The sequence below is a fragment of the Entelurus aequoreus genome, linkage group LG20 (assembly GCF_033978785.1).
Source record: "Entelurus aequoreus isolate RoL-2023_Sb linkage group LG20, RoL_Eaeq_v1.1, whole genome shotgun sequence".
In the NCBI taxonomy this organism is placed as follows: domain Eukaryota; kingdom Metazoa; phylum Chordata; class Actinopteri; order Syngnathiformes; family Syngnathidae; genus Entelurus; species Entelurus aequoreus.
Window position 1 is genome coordinate 44,295,127 of NC_084750.1, and position 25,000 is coordinate 44,320,126.

Genomic DNA, 25,000 nt, shown 5'->3' on the forward strand with positions numbered 1-25,000 from the left:
TTGGCCCCGCTGTGGACTGGACTCTCGCTGATGTGTTGGATCCACTGTGGACTGGACTTTCACAATGTTATGTCAGACCCACTCGACATCCGTTGCTTTCGGTCTCCCCTAGAGGGGGGGTTACCCACATATGCGGTCCTCTCCAAGGTTTCTCATAGTCATTCACCGACGTCCCACTGGGGTGAGTTTTTCCTTGCCCGTATGTGGGCTCTGTACCGAGGATGTCGTTGTGGCTTGTACAGCCCTTTGAGACACTTGTGATTTAGGGCTATATAAATAAACATTGATTGATTGACATACATATACATATATGTATATATATATACATACATACACACACATATATATATATATATATATATATATATATATATATATATATATATATATATATATATATATATATATATATATATATATACTTTTTCACGACGTAGAGTATCAAAAGTATCGATATTTTGATTTAGGGAATCGATAGAACATAAATCTGCTATCGGCGGTACCAATATTTCAGTATCAATCCGCCACTGTCTTAGTGCTCTAAGTTGCAAGCAAACATTTGACTCACAAGCATCCCCACCTTTAGTTAGCATAGAAAATCTCAGTGAACCTCGTAAGATCCGACCAAACCATCCGGTCTTATTTAATAGATTGGCTTACAGCTCAAGATGATTTTCCAGCCATAGAAACAAAGAATATACGCATTGAATTAAAGACAGAAATCATCAAACTATGACCCTGTGTGTGCAGCACAGCTAGTCTGCATCACTCTGAAGCAGAATGAGTCGACGCCAGCCAAGGACGTGAGAGTGATATCTAAATGGCGGACATTTAACCATGAAAATATGAAGAAGCTGCTGATGATGTGTTTGACAGAGAAGCAGCTGAAAGGAGATGCCATAGAAGTCCACTCTCCAAAGTAAATGCTGGACATTACGTCATAAAACTACTGTAGTTGTTTGTACTATATTCTATTGTATTGTTTTATACAATATTCATTATTAAAGTTTTCTTTTTAAAAGTTGTGTTAAATGTTGTAATTGTGCTGTTTTGTGGGACAGGCAACAATTAAATTGATTTCAACAGGCGACCTTTTTTGCGCTACGACCTGTGTCACAGAACCAATTAAACTCATATGTCAACTCTCAGCTTATATTAAATATGTAAACATAAAACAACTTAACATGTCAATGCAAACAAATATGCAGCGTCTTTTCCTAATATGCTTCCAGGATCTTTAAACGCATACTGAAGCGAATATAAAACGCATTTACGTCGAAAAATAAACTGTCTTCAGAACTACTACCATGAAAAAGAGGGGTGGTGCTATATTCAGATCCATAGGAAACTTACAAACTTAAGGGTTGAATAAATTAGTAAAACATTTAATGTACAGTGACAAATATTTAAAAATTTTGCAGGGACAAACATTTCACAGAAAATTGCCGTGAATGACAATACTTGACATGCAAACTTTAAGACCTGTGTGACTTTCATTACGTTATTTGAAAGAATACTATTTACAAGTAAATCCATACACAAAGAAGGTACAATGTAGTACTATAGATTGTAATATATTTGAACTGTACACTGTAGAGAAAAAAATGATTTTACAGTAAAAAAACAAAAAAACAGTATTTCACCATAAAAACTTTTATTTTTTACAGTAAATTACTGTAAATTTAAATATTCTATGGTGAAATTTTGGCAACAGAACAGCTGGAAAATACAGTATTTATTTACAGTGCATTACTGTAAATGGAAAAACGGTACCACTTTTATTTTAACAGTAAAATTGTATAAAATAAGATGCCATTTTTGTACCGTAAAACTTATGGTTGTTTTTACAGGGCATTACTGTAAATGGAAAAAAACTGTACCACTTTTATTATACCTGTAAAATTCTATTACACAAGATGCCATGTTTTGTACCGTAAAATCTATGGTTGTTTTTACAGTGCATTCCTGTAAAGGGTAAAAACAATACCACTTATTTTTACAGTAAAATTATAATAAATGATTCCTTTTTTTTTGTCCAATAAAATATATGGTGTTTTTTTTTTGACAGAGCATTACTGTAAAGGGGAGAACAAAAAACACTTGTATTTTTACAGAAATGTTATAATAAACGAGATGCCTTTTTTTCTACCGTAAAATCTATGGTTGTTTTTACAGTGCATTCCTGTAAAGGGTAAAAACAATACCACTTAATTTTACAGTAAAATTCTTTTTTTTCCCCAATAAAATCTATGGTGTTTTTTTTGTTGTTTTTTTTACAGAGCATTACTGTAAAGGGGGAAAACACCACTTGTATTTTTACAGAAATGTTCTAATAAATGAGATGTTTTTTGTTTTTTTTCTGTTAAACTATGGTCGTTTTTACAGTGCATTACTGCAAGTAGGAAAAAACGGTACAACTTTTGTCTTTAAAGTACAATTGAGCTTTTTTTTTTTCTTTACTTTTTTTTACCGTAAAATCAGATTTTTTTTTCACAGTGTACCAAATTACAGTACTTTTTTTTCATATGGTAGGGTATTTATGGGGATGGTGTTCCTTCAAAGTGAAAGTGAAAGAATAACAGGTGCTGAAAGCAGTACCTGACAACATGTGCTTTCAGCAAAGTGCTTGCAACTATAGAGAAGGTAGAGAGTGCAGAAGAGTAAAAAGTTGGCACTGTTGGTCTTGAAGGCTCCAGGCGAGGCTGCCCTCACCAACAATGGGACGCCGGCAGAGGTGCACCAATCCCGGGCACAGTCTGGTTAGAACCCGTGGGGGCGCCATCTTGGTGAAACATCGCCTGGATTTTGCGGTTGATGTCCTGTTCGGTTTTGCTTAAATCGGCGGATGTTTGCTTCTGTTCTTTCGGCGAGGGTTTGTCACCGAGGCCGGGCTGCGTGCTCCGGACCCCCGGGTCCTTGCGGGGCGCCCGGCGACTGTAGCCCAGCCGCTTCAAGGCCCGCTGGGTGGTTTTGAGCGAGATGGGCGTCTCGGCGCTGCAGTTGTAAAGGTTCTGGATCTCCGTCACGGTGGCGCGGCTGTTGGCCTCCACCACCCGCTCCATGCGCCGCTCTCCCATCTCGTCGACGAGGCGTTTCCTGCCGCCGGTGCCCCGCGTGCTGCGGGTCTTCTTCTTGCCGCACCACTCGCGGTAGATCCGGGACACCGCCGTCTTGGAGAAGCCCAGCCGGTTGACCGTTTCCGAGATGCTGCAGCCGGCGCTCCGTGCTCCGACTATCAGGCCCCGTTCGAACTCGGTCAAGTCCCGACACTTGCCCATGTTGCCGACAGGGGAGCCGGACAAATGAATCCAACCTGCTCGGTGTGACTTTGTTGTTTTTATAGCAGCAAGTCTACCTTTAAACAATGGCTGCTGTCACCAAGCTCTTCTTCTGTGCTTCTTGGCCACATTTGGCTCACTGTCGCCCTCATCTGGCAGCTTTTCGTATGAAAAAACAAATTTGATAAGGCATTTTACCTTTGCAACCTCATTATACTATTGGCTAAGTTTTATATTCATAAATGTAAGTTTCTCAACACCCGACCGTAGGCTCACACAAGTACAGTAAATAATTCCAATATACATACTCACATGTGTGGACAGCACCTTTTAGCTCTTATTTCCAAAATTGTGTACACTACTGAATTGGGGTCTTATGTGCTTATGTGGACACTTATACTGCCACCTGGTGGTGTCAGAAGAGTATAACATACAATGGAATTTTGGAGAGAAAAAAATGTGTAAAAAATAAGAATTAGCACGTCACTAAACATGAAGTACACGTTTGTTACTTATGGACTAAGTACATCATATAAAAAGATTATTCTTAGTTGTTATTCTAATTAGGGTCCAACAAGCCCAAATAGCAAAGAGAAATAAAAAAAGCATGTAAACAAACAGCTTGGGCCTTAAGAGGTTAATATATATTTAATATATATTTAATATATATATATTTAATATATATATATATATATATATATATATATATATATATATATATATATATATATATATATATATATATATATATATATATAAATATATATATATATAATATAGTTATATATATATATTAAATATATTAAAATATATATACATTTTAATATATATATATATATATATATATATATATATATATATATATATATATATATATATATATATATATATATATATATATATATTTTAAATATACACTACCGTTCAAAAGTTTGGGGTCACCCAAACAATTTTGTGGAATAGCCTTCATTTCTAAGAACAAGAATAGACTGTCGAGTTTCAGATGAAAGTTCTCTTTTTCTGGCCATTTTGAGCGTTTGATTGACCCCACAAATGTGATGCTCCAGAAACTCAATCTGCTCAAAGGAAGGTCAGTTTTGTAGCTTCTGTAACGAGCTAAACTGTTTTCAGATGTGTGAAAATGATTGCACAAGAGTTTTCTAATCATCAATTAGCCTTCTGAGCCAATGAGCAAACACATTGTACCATTAGAACACTGGAGTGATAGTTGCTGGAAATGGGCCTCTATACACCTATGTAGATATTGCAGCAAAAACCAGACATTTGCAGCTAGAATAGTCATTTACCACATTAGCAATGTATAGAGTGTATTTCTTTAAAGTTAAGACTAGTTTAAAGTTATCTTCATTGAAAAGTACAGTGCTTTTTCTTCAAAAATAAGGACATTTCAATGTGACCCCAAACTTTTGAATGGTAGTGTATATACTATATATATATATACTATATATATATATATATATATATACTATATATATATATATATATATATATATATTGCATTCTATTTTAGTTACTTTATTGAGATTACAACCCCCTTGTATTGTTTTTGGACTTATTTTTTAATATTATTATTTATCGATTGTTTGTAAATGTTGCAGTTTATAAATAAAGGTTTATAAAATAAATAAAAAAAATTTAGGCATCTTTTCTTCAGCTCTTCTTCTGTGGTTGTTTGCGACATTTGGCTCACGATCGCCCTCCTCAGGCAGCTTTGTGACGAGCAGCCTAACACCAGTTGGTGACATATTAATCCAGTGTTTTTCAACCTTTTTGGAGCTAAGACACATTTTTCTCATTGAAAAAAATCCGGAGGTACACCACCAGCAGAAAACATAAAACAATTAAACTCAGCAGCCGATACTGACAGTAAAAAGTCATTTAAACCATCACCAAGCATCCATAACTATAGCTCTTGTCTCAAAGTACTGTCACCACCTGTCACATCACACCATGACTTATTTTGAGTTGTTTGCTGTTTTCCTGTGTGTAGTGTTTTACTTCTTGTCTTGCACTATTTTGTAGGCTTTTCCTGTTTTGTTGGTGTTTTCCTGTAGCAGTTTCATGTCTTCTTTGACCGCTATTCCCCGCACCTGTTTGGTTTTTAGCAATCAAGACTATTTAAGTTAAGTTTTATCCTTCTTTGTGTGGGTATTGTTGATTGTCATGTCATATTCGAATGTATTTTGTGGACGTGCTCCACACGTGTAAGTCTTTGCTGTTGTCCAGCATTCTGTTTTTGTTTACTTTGCAGCCAGTTCAGTTTTAGTTTCTTCCTGCATATCCTTCCCTAAGCTTCAATGCCTTTTCTAAGGGGCACTCACCTTTTGTTTATTTTTGGTTTAAGCATTAGATACCTTTTTACCTGCACACTGCCTCCCGCTGTCGTCTGCATATTGTGATCACGACAAACCATCGCGTTGTTCCCGACATCTACAAAGCAATTAGCTACCTGCTGCCACCTACTGATAAGAAAGAATATTACAGTTACTCTGCCGAGTAGACAACCAACAACGGCACATTATTTACGGATTATAATTACTGGTTTGCAAAAAATATTTTTAACCCAATTAGGTGAAATTATATAATCTCACGGCACACAGTGGTTGAAAAACACTGTGTTAATCAACCGGATAAAAGAGAACATTTCAACACTTATCTTATAATATACATTATTATTATTTCTTTTAATGAGGGAAATAATATAAATAACTTTAGTTTGTCCCTTTCTATCATCAGTGCAACTATAAGTAACAGAAGTGGCCAGTAGGTGTCGCCGCTTCCCTTTTCTTCAATTTCAGCCTGCAGCAATTTGGCATCAACACATTTGGTTTAATATCTAAACATCCATCCATCCATTTTCTACCGCTTGTCCCTTTCGGGGTGGCGGGGGGTGCCGGAGCCTATATCAGCTGCATAAACATATCAAATTTAAAAGGTCGTACTAAATTAAAATTTCAAGCAGCATGTTAATAAAATGAAACATATAATTAAGTTTAATCTGTCCAATTTTAAACACATTAGACCTTCTCTCACTACAGAGGTATATATGCACGCCATGATATTCAGCCACTTAAACTACTGCTATACAACTTGGACCCACACCTCAGAGAATATCTTAAAGTCTGTCTTCAAAAGAACACTAACAATTCTAGACAAAAAGCCTCTAAAATATCATTATTGTAACATTTTAAGTAAGTATAATATTTTGGATTTAGATAATTATCAGATATTCATGGATGTTTGCATCATCTTTAGAGTTCTAAATAAACTTGCTGCGCCTCCCTTGATAGATAGTATTAATAAAAACAATAGCATTCAAGTAAAGACCTGGGGCCGTACTTATCAAGCTTCTTAGAATTACTCCTAAGAAGTCTGCTAAGAGTTGACTTAAGAGTAAATAAATTCTTCGCTGAAAGCTGCACTTAAAAGTTAGTTATCAAGCGTCTTACTCACACTTTCAGCGAAGTGTAGGACTGAATCTTAAGTGTCACACTCAGAGCTGAATTACGACATTACTATGTGCCGTAAACGCAATTTTAGGTGACGTCATTTCTGTGTCCATAGAAATGACCAATCACGGAAGGGAATCCGTTGTCTAAGAATAAAGAAATATCTTGGAAATATTTAAGTGGACAATGGGAGTGTATATTTTGACAATAAACTACAAAATAATACAAAACAAACTAGTCCCCGCCGGCACTCACGCTACCGCTCCCTCTCTTCTCTCGCCCACACACTCACTGACATCACTCACCTCACGGCCACACACATACGCTACTGTCATAACATTTTCTTTCCAATTCATTAATTAGGCAACTAATTTGAAAGTGGTGTGGGTGGCTCTATATATACTAGCCCACTGCAGACACATGCAGAAATCAACAAGGAATCGAAAAGTATTAAATCTGTGACAAAAATAATATCCGCTCTGTCTAAACGATACCGTTTGATCAGCTGCTCGTCATAAAAACAAAAAAAACATTGTTCCGTTCCCTGAACGTTCGCGCACGTCTCTCTCGCCTCAGTGCCATCCCCTGCTGGCAACTCCTAACCACTTAAGACACCTCTGAAGGTCTCTTAAATATCGTGGAGAGTAGGAGTGATTCTTAGACTTAAGAACGTTGATAAAAAGCTTTTATTCTTAAGTTTGAGAGTAGGACTAAATTTCGCAAATTCTCAGGACATAAGTGTAAAATGGCACTCTAAGAAGCTTGATAAGTACGGCCCCAGAGCAGTGACCAGAGGGGATTGCAAGGTAAAAAGATGCAGGACTAAATTTGGCCAAATGTTGGGTCTATCAGAGGCATACAGGCTGCCAGTCCATATCAGAAACTGTGACACCTATTTAACATTTCAAACTGCACTGAAACACTGGTTGAAAACTAATCAGACATGCACGCACAATTAGATCATTCACTTGCTTTTTATGTTTGTTTTATTTTTTGTCCATGTTCTGTGCTTATGGTATGCTTGTAATGTCTTGTGATTTACAGTATGTATTCTTTTGTATCATGACCTGTTGAATGTTTACTGTATTAACCTGCCTTAGGACACCGCATGAAAATGAGCTATTGTGCTAACTCCGGCATATTTACATTGTCGCTGTATGTTGATGAATATGCATTGTCCTAATTCAAATCAATAAATAATTTATTGGAGTCCAAACACTTGAATCATCCATTTTGCATACCTGTCATTTGCATTTCAAAATATGGTAAATTTGCCAAGGAAATTGGTGAAAATTATATATTTTAACATTTTCATCACATATCACTATTGAATAAATGTAAAAATCTAATAAATAATCCATGGACTAGACGGGAATCGAACCCACGACGCTTGTGTCACAAGAGCATGTCACCAATTATAGTTAATACAGGGTTTGCCAGTGAGGGACTCAGTTATATTATGTACATCAGGGGTGTCAAACGTACGGCCCGCGAACAGGTTTCATCCGGCCCGCGGGATGAGTTTGCTAAGTATAAAAATTAACCAGAAATTTTTGAAGGAAAGAAACTGCTGTTCTAAATGTGTCCACAGGATGTCGCAATAGCAATTCATTGTATCTTTGTAGATGATGCTACAAATGTACAAAATAAACCACATGATGTTAGTACATCAGTCAAACTACATAAATAACATACTGTACTTTGATTTTGATATCATTTTTTTTATCTTAATAGATTGAAAATTAACACCAATGAGTTGACTGATGAACATTATCACATAATTTATTCAGAAAATATAATTAACGACAAACAAAGTATGTATACTATTAACTGTAACAGGTAATTGTAAAAAAAATGACAACATTATGATTTGTATAATTTCAGAATGTGCTTGTTCTATTTTTAAACAACTGTCTGAAAATGTCTTTATTTTTAAGTTATTGTGCCGTGATTTTACCAGTCCGGCCCACTTGGGAGTAGATTTTTCTCCATGTGGGCCCCGATCTAAAATGAGTTTGACACCCCTGCTTTAATATCTAAACATATACAATTTAAAAGGTCGTATTATTGGAGTCCAACCACTCGAATCATTCATCCATTTTGCAAACCTGTCATTTGCATTTCAAAGTATGGTAAATTTGCCAAGAAAACGGGTAAAAATAATGATTTATTTATTTATTTTCATCACATATCACTATTAAATCAATTTAAAAATCAAATAAATAATCCATGGACTAGACGGGAATCGAACCCACGACGCTTGTGTCGTGAGAGCATGTCACCAATTATAGTTAATACAGGGTTTGCTCAGTTATATTATGTACATCAGGGGTGTCAAACGTACGGCCCGCGAACAGGTTTCATCCGGCCCGCGGGATGAGTTTGCGAAGTATAAAAATTAACCAGAAATTTTTGAATGAAAGAAACAGCTGTTCTAAATGTGTCCACTGGATGTCGCAATAACATTTCTTGGTATCTTTGTAGATGATGCTACATATGTACAAAATAAACCACATGATGTTAGTACATCAGTCGAGGAAAATGATCAAACTACATAAATAACATATTGTAACTTGATTTTGATATCATTTTTTTTATCTTGATAGATTGAAAATTAACACCAATGAGTTGACTGATGAACATTAACACATAACTTATTCAGAAAATATAAATAACGACAAACAAAGTATGTATACTATTAACCGCAACAGGTAATTGTAAACAAAAATAAAAAAACAACAACATTATGATTTGTACAATTTCAGAAAGTGTTTGTTTTATTTTTAAACAACAAAAACAATCTGAAGTTGTCTTTATTTTTAAGTTATCGTGCCGTGATCTTACCAGTCTGGCCCACTTGGGAGTAGATTTTTCTCCATGTGGCCTCGATTTAAAATGAGTTTGACACCCCTGGTTTAATATCTAAACATATACAATTTAAAAGGTCGTATTATTGGAGTCCAACCACTCGAATCATCCATCCATTTTGCATATCTGTCATTTGCATTTCAAAATATGGTAAATTTTCCAAGAAAACGGGTAAAAATAATGATTTATTTATTTATTTTCATCACGTATCACTATTAAATCAATTTAAAAATCAAATAAATAATCCATGGACTAGACGGGAATCGAACCCACGACGCTTGTGTCACGAGAGCATGTCACCCATTATAGTTAATACAAGGTTTGCCAGTGAGGGACTTAGTTATATTATGTAAATGAAATAGAAAATGAAGGTCACAGACTTGTACTGAACACGTCACGTTCAGACTATGGACAATTAGGAGTCTCTAATTGGCATGTTTTTTCAGAGGGAGAACATGCAAACTCCACACACAAATTTTCCGATGGAATCTCTTGACTGAGGCAGAGGTACCCACACTCTGCACCGCTCAAAAATGGATATTATGTCAAAGAGACACAAAGCTGTATGTTTATATATATATGTAAATATAAGAATGAATGAAGTTCAACCATTAATCATAAAAGTTCCCTTCGGACTTCAGTATGTGACCTACGTTGTTGCAGGCACCAAGGTGCTTTTCCAGCATCTGTTTCTCCACCAAGTCCTCCACCCGGCCCACCTCTACCTCGTCCACGTCGTCCATGAAACTGGACCAGTCGGTGCCGCCGTCGCCGCGCTCCATGGGCTCGGCCAGGCCGGCAGCGTGGGCCGACGTGGAGTCGGTGTGCGTGGTGGTCACGCAGTTGCAGCTGTCGCAGATGCCGTAGCGTCTCAGGCCGGGGGAGACGGTGGAGCCGGTGAAGACGCGCCGGCAGCTCTTGCACGACACAGGTAGGTCGTGCCTGTGCACCTGATGGGGGATTAAAGTGAAGCATTAGTGAGGTCGCGTGACGCAGACTGTATAAATAATATACATTTGGCTGACGATAGAGATTTTAATATATAGTGCGTAGGGCTGGGCGATATATGGAATATACAGTACTCGATATATCGCGGGTTTGTCTCTGTGCGATATAGAAAATGACTATATGGTGATATTGGAGTATACGTTCTCACGCAGTTGCTTTTAGCTGCAGGCATTACACTACAGGCTTTTATCACTCTTTCTTGTCTCTCCTTCTCACAGAGACATAAAACAAGCGCACCTTCTTACATACGTCACATACTGTCGCGCGTGCAACGTCATGGGTAAGGTTAGCTGTGGCAGGTGGTGCTAGCGGTGCGGTGCGAGTGGTAATACGAGAGAAAGAAGGTGAGAATCTGGTAAAAAATGAAGGAAGAAGAATTAATTCCCAAGAAAAACAGCAGGGGGTCCATCGTCTGGCAGTGGTTTGGCTTCAAGCGGGAAGATGTTGAACAGACAACAGCACGGTGGCACAGGGGTTAGTGCATGTGCCTCACAATACGAAGGTCCCGAGTAGTCCTGAGTTCAATCCTGGGCTCGGGATCTTTCTGTGTGGAGTTTGCATGTTCTCCCCGGAACTGCGTGGGTTCCCTCCAGGTTCCTCCCACCTCCAAAAACATAGCGGCAAGGGTAACATTAGCTTTGATGCTAGCGGAGTGGTGCGAGTGGTAATACGAGAGAAAGAAGCTGCGAATCTGGTAACAAATGGAGGAATAAGAATTAATTCCCAGGAAAAACAGCAGGGGGTCCATCATCTGGCGGTGGTTTGGCTTCAAGCGGGAAGATGTTGAACAGACAACCGTAATATGTCAAGTATGCGGCAAACGCTTTGCTACAAAAAGTAGCAGCACTACTATATTGTCACCCGCTAGAGAATGAAGAGTGCTTGAAACTCCGCATGTCAACATCTCCGGCCGGTGCCACACCCACAAAATGCCCAACAGCCATTTCCACATCAACACCGTATGAAACAAATAGTCAACAACAGAAGGAGCTAACGTCCGCAGGAACCTACCACATAGTGAAGGACATACACTATTTGATTTCCTATTATGCAGCTCATTTTTATTTGACATATCTTGTGTGACATCATGCACAAAAGTGCACTTTATTTGTTTTAAACTATTGTAGTGGCGTTCTGTACAAAAAGTGCACTTTAATTGAGTGTTGTTTTGATATGTCATCTTAGTGACATTATGCACAAAAGTGCACTCATAGCTTGTTTTAAAATGTCTCTGACAATCTTGCACTTTCTGTTTTGAAATGACATGAATGTTTGTGCCACTGCTTAATAACTGTTTCATAAATACACTTTTAGTTGTGATTTCTCTCTCTGCATGAAAGTTTAAAAGTAGCATATATTAATGCAGTATGAAGAAGAATGTTTTCATGTAGACACATAGAATCATCATACTGCTGTGATTATATGCATCAAGTGTTCATTCAAGGCTAAGGCAAAATATCCACATATATATATGGTGTATTGTGACATGGCCTAAAAATGTCCACATATTAATAAAAGGCCGTATCGCCCAGCCCTACTAGTGCGTCATATCGTGATACTGAAAGTTGACACATTCTGCGACAACCAAACAGTTGCGTCCTCAATGCAATTTAGGTTCCACGCTACCGCTAACATCCTCCAAAAGAGCGAGTCACGAATCCTCGCCCCAATGGCGGCAAATACAGTATGTTTTTATTTTTAATAAATATAAGTAGCATTATCACTGGAGGACGATGAATTGCTAAACATGCTCCACTACCCACTTACACTCACAAGCAGAAACAGTATAGAGACAGAAGAGGGAGAGTGAACGTATTTTGGCCACAAAACTAACGATGAAGCTGGAGCTCCAACACTGAAGTGCAGGTCTGCATGCAGAGCCTTAAAGGCCTACTGAAACCCACTACTACCGACCACGCAGTCTGATAGTTTATATATCAATGATGAAATCTTAACATTATAACACATGCCAATACGGCCGGGTTAACTTATAAAGTGACATTTTAAATTTGCCGCTAAACTTCCGGTTCGAAACGCCTCTGAGGATGACGTATGCGCGTGACGTAGCCCGACGAACACGGGTATGCCTTCCACATTGAAGCCGATACGAAAACGCTCTGTTTTCATTTCATAATTCCACAGTATTCTGGACATCTGTGTTCGTGAATCTGTTTCAATCATGTTCATTGCATTATGGAGAAGGAAGCCAAGCAAGCAAAGAAGAAAGTTGTCGGTGCGAAATGGACGTATTTTTCGAACGTAGTCAGCCACAACAGTACACAGCCGGCGCTTCTTTGTTTACATTCCCGAAAGATGCAGTCAAGATGGAAGAACTCGGATAACAGAGACTCTAACCAGGAGGACTTTTGATTTGGATACACAGACGCCTGTAGAGAACTGGGACAACACAGACTCTTACCAGGATTACTTTGATTTGGATGACAAAGACGCAGACGTGCTACTGTGAGTATGCAGCTTTGGCTTTTTTTTGCGTATGTACGTAACTTTTTTAAAATATATAAGCTTTATGAACCTTGGGTTAGGTGAACGGTCTTTTGGGCTGAGTGATTGTGTGTGTTGATCATGTGTTTGAATTGTATTGGCGTGTTCTATGGAGCTAGGAGCTAGCAGAGGAGCTAGGAGCTAGCATAACACGTACCGTACCGTAAGTGCGCGTCACGTACGTAACTTTTTAAAAATATATAAGCTTTATGAACCTTGGGTTAGGTGAACGGTCTTTTGGGCTGAGTGATTGTGTGTGTTGATCGGGTGTTTGAATTGTATTGGCGTGTTCTATGGAGCTAGGAGCTAGCAGAGGAGCTAGGAGCTAGCATAACAAACACGCAGGTGTTATTATGCAGGATTAATTTGTGGCATATTAAATATAAGCCTGGTTGTGTTGTGGCTAATAGAGTATATATATGTCTTGTGTTTATTTACTGTTGTAGTCATTCCCAGCTGAATATCAGGTACCGTGAGTATGCAGCCTTGGCTGCTAAACATTCGATAACTTGACCGTATGTGCGCGTCACGTACGTAACTTTTTAAAAATATATAAGCTTTATGAACCTTGGGTTAGGTAAACGGTCTTTTGGGCTGAGTGATTGTGTGTGTTGATCAGGTGTTTGAATTGTATTGGCGTGTTCTATGGAGCTAGGAGCTAGCAGAGGAGCTAGGAGCTAGCATAACAAACACGCAGGTGTTTTTATGCAGGATTAATTTGTGGCATATTAAATATAAGCCTGGTTGTGTTGTGGCTAATAGAGTATATATATGTCTTGTGTTTATTTACTGTTGTAGTCATTCCCAGCTGAATATCAGGTCACCCCCGGCTCTCACAGCATCTTCCCTATCTGAATAGCTTCAACTCCCCACTAGTCCTTCACTTGCACTTTACTCATCCACAAATCTTTCATCCTCGCTCAAATTAATGGGGAAATTGTCGCTTTCTCGGTCCGAATCTCTCTCACTTCATGCGGCCATCATTGTAAACAATAGGGAACTTTGCGTATATGTTCAACTGACTACGTCACGCTACTTCCGGTAGGTGCAAGCCTTTTTTTTATCAGATACCAAAAGTTGCAATCTTTATCGTCGTTGTTCTATACTAAATCCTTTCAGCAAAAATATGGCAATATCGCGAAATGATCAAGTATGACACATAGAATAGATCTGCTATCCCCGTTTAAATAAAAAAAATTCATTTCAGTAGGCCTTTAAAAATGTTGGGTTAGGCGATATAAATCTGTCTGAAAATAGTTTTTAATACAATTATTATATTGTGATGATGCATGTCGATGCCCGGCAAATTTAACACTGACAAGAGAACGGACGCTTGCTAACTAAGTAGATAGCCGCTAACGTCCCTCCACAGTGTTTCAGCTAAATGACTAATTTTCACGTCCATGGCGACAAACTCTGTTTTTTACAAGTGTCATCCCTGCAGGACGAGGAATAGCTACACACCGTAGGAGGATACAATAGCTCACCGCTAACAGCAAGCTAGCAGTCCTGAATGTAAACAAATGGGTGGATCTATAAAAAAAAATTGACTGAAACAATACCAAGTACAAGAGTCGTATATAGTCCATACTACAATGTTTATGTCAATATGTTTTAATATCTTGTAATTTTTTTTATTGTTTATAAAGTCAGTAAATACGTCCCTGGACACAAGAGAACTTTAAATATGACCAATGTATGATCCTCTAACTACTTGGTATCAGATCCATACTCAAATTTGTAATATCACTCAAAACATATGTAAAGTATCTAAATAACAAAATAAATATTACTTTCCAACTAGATACTAGAACATGTTAAAACAGAAAGTAAGCAGATATTAACAGTAAATGAACAAGTAGATGAATAATCAATTTTTACAGCTTGTCCTTTATAATGTGTACAAAATAATAAGTGTATAAATGACACAATATGTTACTGCATACGTCAGCAGACTAATTAGGAGTCTTTGTTTGTTTACTTACTACTAAAAGACAAGTTGTCTTGTATGTTCACTATTTTATTTAAGGACTAAATTGTTATTTGATTGCAATTAGAAACAATGTTTAATGTATCATAAAACTTTCTGTTCTAATAAAGCCAATGACGACTTTGTTGTGGACCCCTTTATTTAGAAAAACTATGGAAATACCTTTCAGTGGCGGTGTACACTACTACACACCTTAGGAGGATACAAGAAGCCATGCTCACCGCTAAACTAGAGCTCTTGAATGTAAACAGGGGTCAGCTGATTAATACAAATCTCAACAGTAACAATAACACGTATAGTATCAGTATGTACAATAGGAGGTCACTGGACAGACTGCTGGCCATCATGGACAATCCTGCACATCCACTCCACCTGACAATTAAGGGACAGCGGAGCTCATACTCCAACAGGCTCCTTCAACTTCCTTCCCGCACTGTGCGATTCAAGAACTCCTTCATTCCGTACTCCATCCAGCTGTATAATCACTCGCCATACAGCAATAGATGACATCTGCCTATTACCTGACATGTTAGTTACTTCTCTTTATTTATAATGTTTATAATGTCTATTTTCTATTTCCTGCTGGACCTACTCTCTATTTTATGCTGCTGCTGTCATATATACTGTAATATTGTACATGGTCATTGGTTTATATTGTATATATGTTATAGACATAATATATCTGTATATAAATTATTCTGTACACATATTAGGTATATATTCGTATATATGTTAGATTTTTTTTTTTTTATAGCTTTTTTAGTCTATTTATACCTGCATTGTCCTTTCCATCCTTACACTTTCCATCATTGTAACTGAGCTACTGTGTTGAACAATTTCCCTTGTGGATCATTAAAGTTTGTCTAAGTCTAAGTCTAAGTTATCAATACTACCGGTACGCTGATTATATCAATATATTTTTTTTGACATTTTTGTAATTGTTTACAAACTCAGGAAAAAGGTCCCTGGACAGAGGCAGGCTTCAAGGGCAAACGTTTCAAACAGAACCAATAGTAGTTTTTAATAGTTAGTTATTTTGCACTATTAGCTGTGTTTCCATTACTACGGAAAATGCGCAAAACCTAAATGTTGCAATAAGAAACTGGTAATGGAAACACACATTTTGAAAAACCTCTCATTTTTCCGCTCTCAGATGTTTTTTGAGACGTTTCGATATTGAAGTTTTTCGCAAAATCTTGGAGAGACCCGCAAGCCGGAACAAGTGTGAAATGTCAGTTGCCTTTGAGCAATCACCCGCTGCCTTCGTCTTCTATTGCAGTGTTTTTCAACCATTTTTGAGCCAAGGCACATTTTTTTGCTGTGAAAAAATCCGGAGGCACACCACCTGCAGAAATCATTAAAAAAACGAAACTCAGTTGACAGTAAAAAGTCGTTGTCGCAATTGTTGGATATGAATTTAAAGCATAACCAAACCATGCATCAATTTAGCTTTTGTCTCAAAGTAGGTGTACTGTCACCACCTATAACATCAAACCATGACTTATTTTGAGTTTTTTGCTGTTTTCCTGAGTGTAGTGTTTTACTTCTTGTCTTGCGCTCCTATTTTGGTGGCTTTTTCTCTTTTTTTGGTATTTTCCTGTAGCAGTTTCATGTCTTCCTTTGAGCGATATTTCCCGCATCTACTTAGTTTTAGCAATCGAGAATATTTCAGTTGTTTTTATCCTTCTTTGTGGGGACATTGTTGATTGTCATGTCATGTTCGGATGTACTTTGTGGACGCCGTCTTTGCTCCACAGTAAGTCTTTGCTGTCGTCCAGCATTCTGTTTTTGTTTACTTTGTAGCCAGTTCAGTTTTAGTTTTGTTCTGCATAGCCTTCCCTAAGCTTCAATGCCTTTTCTTAGGGACACTCACCTTTTGTTTATGTTTGGTTTAAGCATTAGACATTTTTTACCTGCACCCCGCTGTTTCCCACATCTACAAAGCAATTAGCTACCGGCTGCCACCTACTGATATGGAAGAGTATTACACGGTTACTCTGCCGAGCTCTAGACAGCCCCGACACTCAACAACAACACATCATTTGCAGACTATAATTACTGGTTTGCAAAAAATATTTATAACCCAAGTAGGTGAAATTAGATAATCTTCCACGGCACACCAGGCTGTATCTCACGGCACACAAGTGTGCCGCAGCACAGTGGTTGAAAAACACTGTTCTATTGACATCACGGCAACTGCAGTGGCTGCAATATCTTCCTCAAAGTGGAGTCTACGAGATGAGATTTTACGATGCAAAACACCCTTTAATGGTAACACTCCTAGGCCGCAAATATACTTTATCGGAATTTTTAAAATATCGCTTTTATTTACCTCCGATTCATTGGTATCGCGGTACTATACTAGTGCCGGTATATTGTACAACCCTAGTCCTGAGGCAAGTAAGGTGTTTTCTTACGCTGACGGCGTGGGTGCGAAGGTGCTCCTGCCTGGTGAACCTCTTGCCACACATGGGACAAGGGAAGGGTCTCTCGCCCGTGTGGCAGCGAATGTGTCTCTTCATGATACCTTTCTGCTTGGCCGTGTACGGACAGAACGGGCACTTGTGGAGTTTGACCGGCACCAGCAGGTTGTCTCCTGCGGGAAAAGAGAAGAGAAGCGGTTCAAATCCGGTTTGCAAAAATCACGCCGACGTCGTGCGCCATACCCGTGTCCTCCCCGAGCCAATCGGACTGGATCTCCATCACGGATGAGCCAACAAAACCTAAACCGTCCTCCATTCTGGAAGCTCCCCGTGCTCCTTGGGAAAGTCGCGGACCACCTCGCTCCAGCTTAGAGCCTTCCCCTTTGACCTGCACCTCCATGGGCTGCCTGCCGCTCAGGGAGGAGCCTGTGAAGGAGCGCTCAGTGGAGAAGCTGGTGCTTGGGGGAACTTCTTTGCTTTGGTGAGGAAGCGATGGTCCAGGATATGAAGCCAGGTCTTTACTGTCGGGGGACTCTAAAAGCTCCTCATCGGGGTCGTACTCTATCTTGGGGTGCACTAACTCTGGCGTCAAAGCAGAACATGAAGAGGAGGAGTGGTTCGCGTGATCCAGGTGCGCTTTTGGTCTTTCCTCCCTAGAATGGTAGTCTTTGCTTGGGCCGGCAGGGGTGTCCTCGTGGGTGGACAAAGGTCTTTGAGTGGAGTTTATCGACGCTCCATGTGCTTCCGTACCCTGCGAGCGAGAGTTCGCAGTCCCGCCGCTGCTGAGGTTTGTCACAGCAGGAGTGCCGCTGTCCGCCAGTCTGTACCTTCCTTCCTCTTCCGCATTCTCCACCTCCGCTTTGGTCTCTTTGCCTTTGTTGCAAATTTCCAAAGACGAGCGGATGTAGCCTTTGCAGAGGTTGACCAGGTCGGTCATCTGCAAGTAGCTGGCCGCTGACATCACCTCGATGACGTTGCTGCTGCTCAGGCTGAGGCGGCCCGAGTAGAGGAAGTCTAAGATGATGGAGAAGGCGTCGGCCGTGACGATGTCTAATGACGCCGTGCTGTGGCGCTGTCCGCTGTCCTGAAACATGACAGACAATCAGCTTTCTTGTCCAAGCCCAGGGGTTCGAACCTTTTCCACTCAGATATCAACACTGGATTAGTAATCTCACTCTTGATTTTAATTGTATTCAGTAACTAGAAGAGGCAATTCCTGAAGGAATTGTGTGTGAATGCTTCAATGCTGAAGTGAAATGCTGACAGCATAGACATCTTATAAGTAGACGCAGCATTGGCTGTTGTGACGCGAGAAATTTGGCCACCATCTTGAAGTGGTGTCAGCCTAAACTGACATTTGACAGGGAGAAAAAACAAAGATGCCAAGCTTCAGTGTGCATATTGTATATACCGTATTTTTCGGACTATAAGTCGCAGTTTTTTTCATAGTTTGGCCGGGGGTGCGACTAATACTCAGGAGCGACTTATGGGGCGGCATGGCGTAGTGGGTAGAGCGGCCGTGCCAGAAACCTGAGGGTTGCAGGTTTGCTCCCTGCCTCTTACCATCCAAATCGCTTCCGTTGTGTCCTTGGGCAGGACACTTCACTTCACCCTTGCCCCACGGTGCCGCTCACACTGGTGAATGAATGATGAATGACAGGTGGTGGTCGGAGGGGCCGTAGGCGCAAACTGGCAGCCACGCTTCCGTCAGTCCACCCCAGGGCAGCTGTGGCTACGAAAGTAGCTTACCACCACCAGGTGTGAATGAATAATGGGTTCTCACTTCTCTGTGAAGCGCTTTGAGTGTCTAGAAAAGTGCTATATAAATCTAATCCATTATTATTATTATTATTATGTGTGAAATGATTAACACATTAGCGTAAAATATCAAATAATATTATTTATCTCATTCACGTAAGAGACTAGACGTATAAGATTTCATGGGATTTAGCGATTAGGAGTGACAGATTGTTTGGTAAACGTATAGCATGTTCTATATGTTATAGTTATTTGAATGACTCTTACCATAATATGTTACGTTAACATACCAGTTGGTTATTTATGCCTCATATAACGTACACTTATTCAGCCTGTTGTTCACTATTCTTTATTTATTTTAAATTGCCTTTCAAATGTCTATTCTTGGTGTTTCCTTTTATCAAATACATTTACCCCCAAAAAATGCGACTTATACTCCAGTGCGACTTATATGTTTTTTTCCTTCTTTATTATGCATTTTCGGCCGGTGCGACTTATACTCCGGAGCGACTTATACTCCGAAAAATACGGTAGTTCTCTGCAAACCTATGAAATGTTCTATTTTGTCTTCATTATTTTGTTAGAATGCACCAGAATGCTTCATTTGTATGTGAAAATCACAAAGAAATCTTCTGGGGGAGGATGACCCCCCCTACAGGGGTTTGCTTTACAAACTTTCAGACCCACCTAAAACAAAATTCACCAGCCGGCACGGATTATGATGCATTCTCATTTTAGGCAAAGTATAAGACAATACTTTCTTAACAGTATAATTGTAACCAGGAATAAGTCTTCAAGTAACAATATTCAAATACTAACATTGTTGGGTAAGACAGAATTTGGTTTTATTCTGAATCCAGTGAAACAGATTGGTGGTTTTAGCTGATATACAGACTTTCAGGAGTTTTTATATGTTTATGTTGAAGTATTTGGCAGACGCGTTTATCCAAAGCGACATACATCAAAAATACATATAAAACAATCACTGTAAACATGATCATTTAAGGGAAGAATGCAATAGAAAATATCAATACAAAGTGTCAAGACAGAATAAACTCTGCTGCTGCAGCAACGGAGATACAGTCTATAAGATATATAAATATCTAATGTATTCATACATTGTTTATGTAGGATATACGCATGTATATATAACCTAATCATATTGTTTCTTCAACTTAAAAATAGTTGACCATTTGTTCCCCCTTCTCTGGGATTATATTCCCAGTTTTGATCTGGGACGTCTGGTCATTTATAGCATATAAGAATATTCTATTACTGTTAAGCAAACTATGAATAATAAAACATGTGTCCTTTATCATAGTTACACGTATGACAAAAAAGCGCGTGAAAATCAGTGGTATTCAGTGAGGTAAGATGAATTAAATGCGCTGACAGTTCATTGCTCCTGCCAAAAGAATTGCACTGAGTGGAGCGGATCACCACTCCAAGATGGTGGCCCCGCGTTTCGTCAGCGCCAGTATGACAGAATGTAGTATGAATGTAAGAATAGTTTGAATGTTGGAATGCTTTGAATGTTGAAGAGCTGACGCTGAACTGAAATGCTAATGGAATGTAAAATGAATGTAGAAATGGTTTGAAGGTTTTATTGAAATGGTTTGAATGTTGGAATGGTTTAAATGTTGAAGGTTTGGAATTTCCAGGAAAACGTGAATTTGGTTTGGAACTTGGGAAAGTGTTAGCTTGAATGTCCAGGATGAGTGGAATGTGTTAATGTTGGAATGGTTTGAATAGGTTGAAAAATGTGGGAATTGTGCAACTTAAAAGAATGTCCCATTCATATCAATGAGAACTTCCTGGAAATTTGGGAATTTTGGGAAAAGCGGGATTTTTAAAAAATGATTAAGAGCATGAATTACCTGAATTGGTTGGTGTTAGAATTGTTTAAATCGGGCAAGAAATGTTGAAGTAGTAAATGGTATTAGGGAATTTCTGGAAAATCTGGAATTTTTTTGAACTTGGAAAAAGAGTAGTTTGAATTTCCAGAATGGTGGAATGTGTTGAAGGTGGAATGGTTTGAATGGGTCAAAGAATGTGCGGGAAATGTGGAAGTTTGAAGAATGTCCCATTCATTTCAATGGGAATTTCCCAAAAATTGGGGAATTTTGGGGAAAGCGGGAATTTTTTGGAAAATGGTAAAAAACTTGAATGGTCTGAATGAGTTGAAATGATGTTGACATTTTTCAAATCGGTGGAGAAATGTTGAAGTACTCAGTGGCCTAGTGGTTAGAGTGTCCGCCCTGAGATCGGTAGGTTGTGAGTTCAAACCCCGGCCGAGTCATACCAAAGACTATAAAAATGGGACCCATTACTTCCCTGCTTGGCACTCAGCAACAAGGGTTGGATTTGGGGGTTAAATCACCAAAAATGATTCCCGGGCGCGGCACCGCTGCTGCCCACTGCTCCCCTTACCTCCCAGGGGGTGATCAAGGGGATGGGTCAAATGCAGAGGATAAATTTCACCACACCTAGTGTGTGTGTGTGACAATCATTGGTACTTTAACTTTAACTTTAACTTAAGTAGTAACATGTTGAATTGAGAAATGGTATTACGGAATTCCTGGAATTTTTCCAGTTTCTCTTCATTTAAATTGTATTCAGTAATTATATCGAAGCTACTTACTTGGGGTGTCAAAAATCATCGATTTTCCAATGAATCGCAATTCTTATTTGTAACGATTCTAAATCGATTCCAAAAAATCTCAAATCTGTCCTGTGCAGGCACTCAGGTAAATCATATTGTTGATGGAGATCACAGGTGTCAAACTCAAGGCCCGGGGGCCAGATCTGGCCCGCCGCATCATTTTATATTGCCCGCGAAATGGTAATAATATAATTTAGTAAAGAATATTTTCTTACAAAATAATTGTTCTTTTAATTTTGACATAAAAAAATACATGAACTGCATGCTTATCTGTATATCCATATCTTTTAGAATATAATATTGTCTAATTATGCAACAAAATGTTACATTTTTTAAAATAAAAATAAGTACTTGAATATCAGCTTGACTTATGATTTCATAGCAAGTTATCAAATTGTGCACTGTAAAAATGACAGACTTTACGGTAAAATTCTAGCAACTTAGCTGCCAGTTGTTGTTTTTTTACAAAAAAACAACTTTGGTACTGTTTGTGTTTACAGTAATACACTATAAAATCAACAACTCTAGATTTTACTGTAAAAGAGTGGTACTGTTTTTCCATTCCATTTCTTCCGTAAAAAAACACTGCAACTGAGCAAGTTATTTTTTTACACTAAAATCTATTTTGTTTTTTTTAGGCGAACGTAAAAAAAGCAAAATATCAAATGCTTAGGCAATAATGCAATATCATGAGCCGAATCCTTACTTTAAAAAAACAAAACATACATTTACAAGTGGGCTGAGGGCCGACATAACTGCGATGTGGCCCTCAATGAAAACAAGTTTGACACTCCTGATGTTGATGATTATATCTGCTGTATAGATTTACTTCAAGAACAAGAAGTGTGGGATACTTCTCCTGTTGCCTGATTTGTGTTTGACTTTATTAAATGTTTGGGTAGAATTTTACGAAACCAGTTTTCTTTCAAGTAATATAGAAATGTAATAGAGCGGTGTGTTTATTTCATGGGGGAATGTAGTTAATCATAAAACTGGCACCCAATGTTTTTAAAAAAGTAGAGCTTTTGAATCGAGAATCGTTTTGAATTGAATCAAATCGTGTCGTGCCCGAAGATTCACAGTCCTACTACTTACAGTTTAACAGGATAAACCTTGTCAAATGAAATGAGAGCACATGTTAATCACTAAGATTATTATCAAGGTTTAGGTCAGGCTGATTATAAAAAAACAACAACATTATACTAAATATCCTGCAAAAGAAGGGACTCATAAAAAGTGACATAAAATAAATGTGCATACAATTACGCAGAGCTAAAATAAATACATTCTTACTAAATTAATAATAATACCGTATTTTCCGGACTATAGATCACACTGGTATATAAGCCGCACCCAATAAATTTTAGAAGAAAAAAATATACTTTAGCCGCACAGATATATGTTGTGAAATGAGTTATTTATACAAACATTTTTTGTATATCTTTATTTACATACCTTAATTGTTTCCAAACTGTGTCTGTGACACAGCAGTAAAACGGCTGATCAAACAAAACAGAAGTCATCGTCATGGACCCACTAGCTGCGGAAGCTAGCTCTCTAATCAGCTAAATAGACATTGTGACGTTTTGGTGAATTTACAAAACCGAAACAATACAAAAAGAATGCCATTTAACACTAACAAAGACACTTGTAAACGCGTTGGCATATTAGCTAATGCTAACGACGCTAGCTTCATTACATTACAATAGCACGTACAAATATGCACGAAAACACTCCTAGAGACATCACACATGGGACGGATTAGTAAGTATGAATTGTTTTAGTTATATTGTAAAACTTAAAAACATTGCTTGGAGTGATGAATGAAGAATCCATACGAGTAAAAACGCTATGGACATCACACATGGGACCGATTGGTAAGCATGAATTGTTTTAGATATATTGTAAAACTTACAAATGTTGCTTGGAGTGATGAATGAAGAATCCATACGAGTAAAAACGCTATGGACAGCACTTCTACTTCTGGTTGAAAGCTTAGTCTAAACAGAAGAGCAATGCAGCACTGCAGCATCTGCAGTGGGCAAACTGGTCCAAAAGATGGTGCCATAGCACAAACAATTTTTATTTATTATATTTATTTATTATTATTAGAGATGTCCGATAATATCGGCCGGCCGATATTATCGGCCGATAAATGCTTTAAAATGTAATATCGGAAATTATCGGTATCGGTTTTTTTATTATCGGTATCGGGTTTTTTTTTTTAAAAAATTTTAAAAATTAAATCAACATAAAAAACACAAGATACACTTACAATTAGTGCACCAACCCAAAAAACCTCCCTCCCCCATTTACACTCATTCACACAAAAGGGTTGTTTCCTTCTGTTATTAATATTGTGGTTCCTACATTATATATCAATATATATCAATACAGTCTGCAAGGGATACAGTCCGTAAGCACACATGATTGTGCGTGCTGCTGGTCCACTAATAGTACTAACCTTTAACACTTAATATTACTAATTTTCATTAATTACTAGTTTCTATGTAACTGATTTTATATTGTTTTACTTTCTTTTTTATTCAAGAAAATGTTTTTAATTTATTTATCTTATTTTATTTTATTAATTTAAAAAAAAAAAAGGACCTTATCTTCACCATACCTGGTTGTCCAAATTAGGCATAATAATGTGTTAATTCCACAACTGTATATATCAGTATCGGTATCGGTTGATATCGGTATCGGTAATTAAAGAGTTGGACAATATCGGAATATCGGATATCGGCAAAAAGCCATTATCGGACATCCCTAATTATTATATCTAATATTTAGTGTCTTTGCTTGTTTAAAAAAAACAACAACAAAAAAACTTTGCATTATGGCTGTCAGTGAAGAAAAATACTTAATTTAGCCGCACCGTTTTATAAACCGCAGGGTTCAAAGCGCATGGAAAAAAGAGCGGGTTATAGTCCAGAATTTACGGTATATATGTTTCTTTGATAAACTGTCTATAAAATTAAAGTGCAAATGTCATTTTTGCACTTAAGAAACTTCTGACTTTAGTTCCTGACTTCTTC

The 25,000-nt window shown here is 38.1% G+C and overlaps 1 protein-coding gene across 7 annotated transcripts in view; it reads right to left on the reverse strand.

Annotated features, from left to right (window-relative positions):
• Positions 1 to 9,783: 9,783 nt before the first annotated feature.
• Positions 9,784 to 25,000, reverse strand: part of zbtb8b (zinc finger and BTB domain containing 8B) — a 60,859-nt gene continuing 45,642 nt past the window's right edge. For all 7 annotated transcript variants that reach the window (XM_062030136.1, XM_062030135.1, XM_062030132.1 and 4 more), the window contains 3 exons: positions 17,783 to 18,623; positions 17,534 to 17,712; positions 9,784 to 10,566 (listed from right to left, as the gene is read on the reverse strand). In XM_062030136.1, coding sequence (XP_061886120.1) covers positions 10,228 to 10,566; positions 17,534 to 17,712; positions 17,783 to 18,623 — 1,359 coding nt within the window. In that variant the 3' untranslated portion in view covers positions 9,784 to 10,227. The remainder of the gene's footprint in view (positions 10,567 to 17,533; positions 17,713 to 17,782; positions 18,624 to 25,000) is intronic.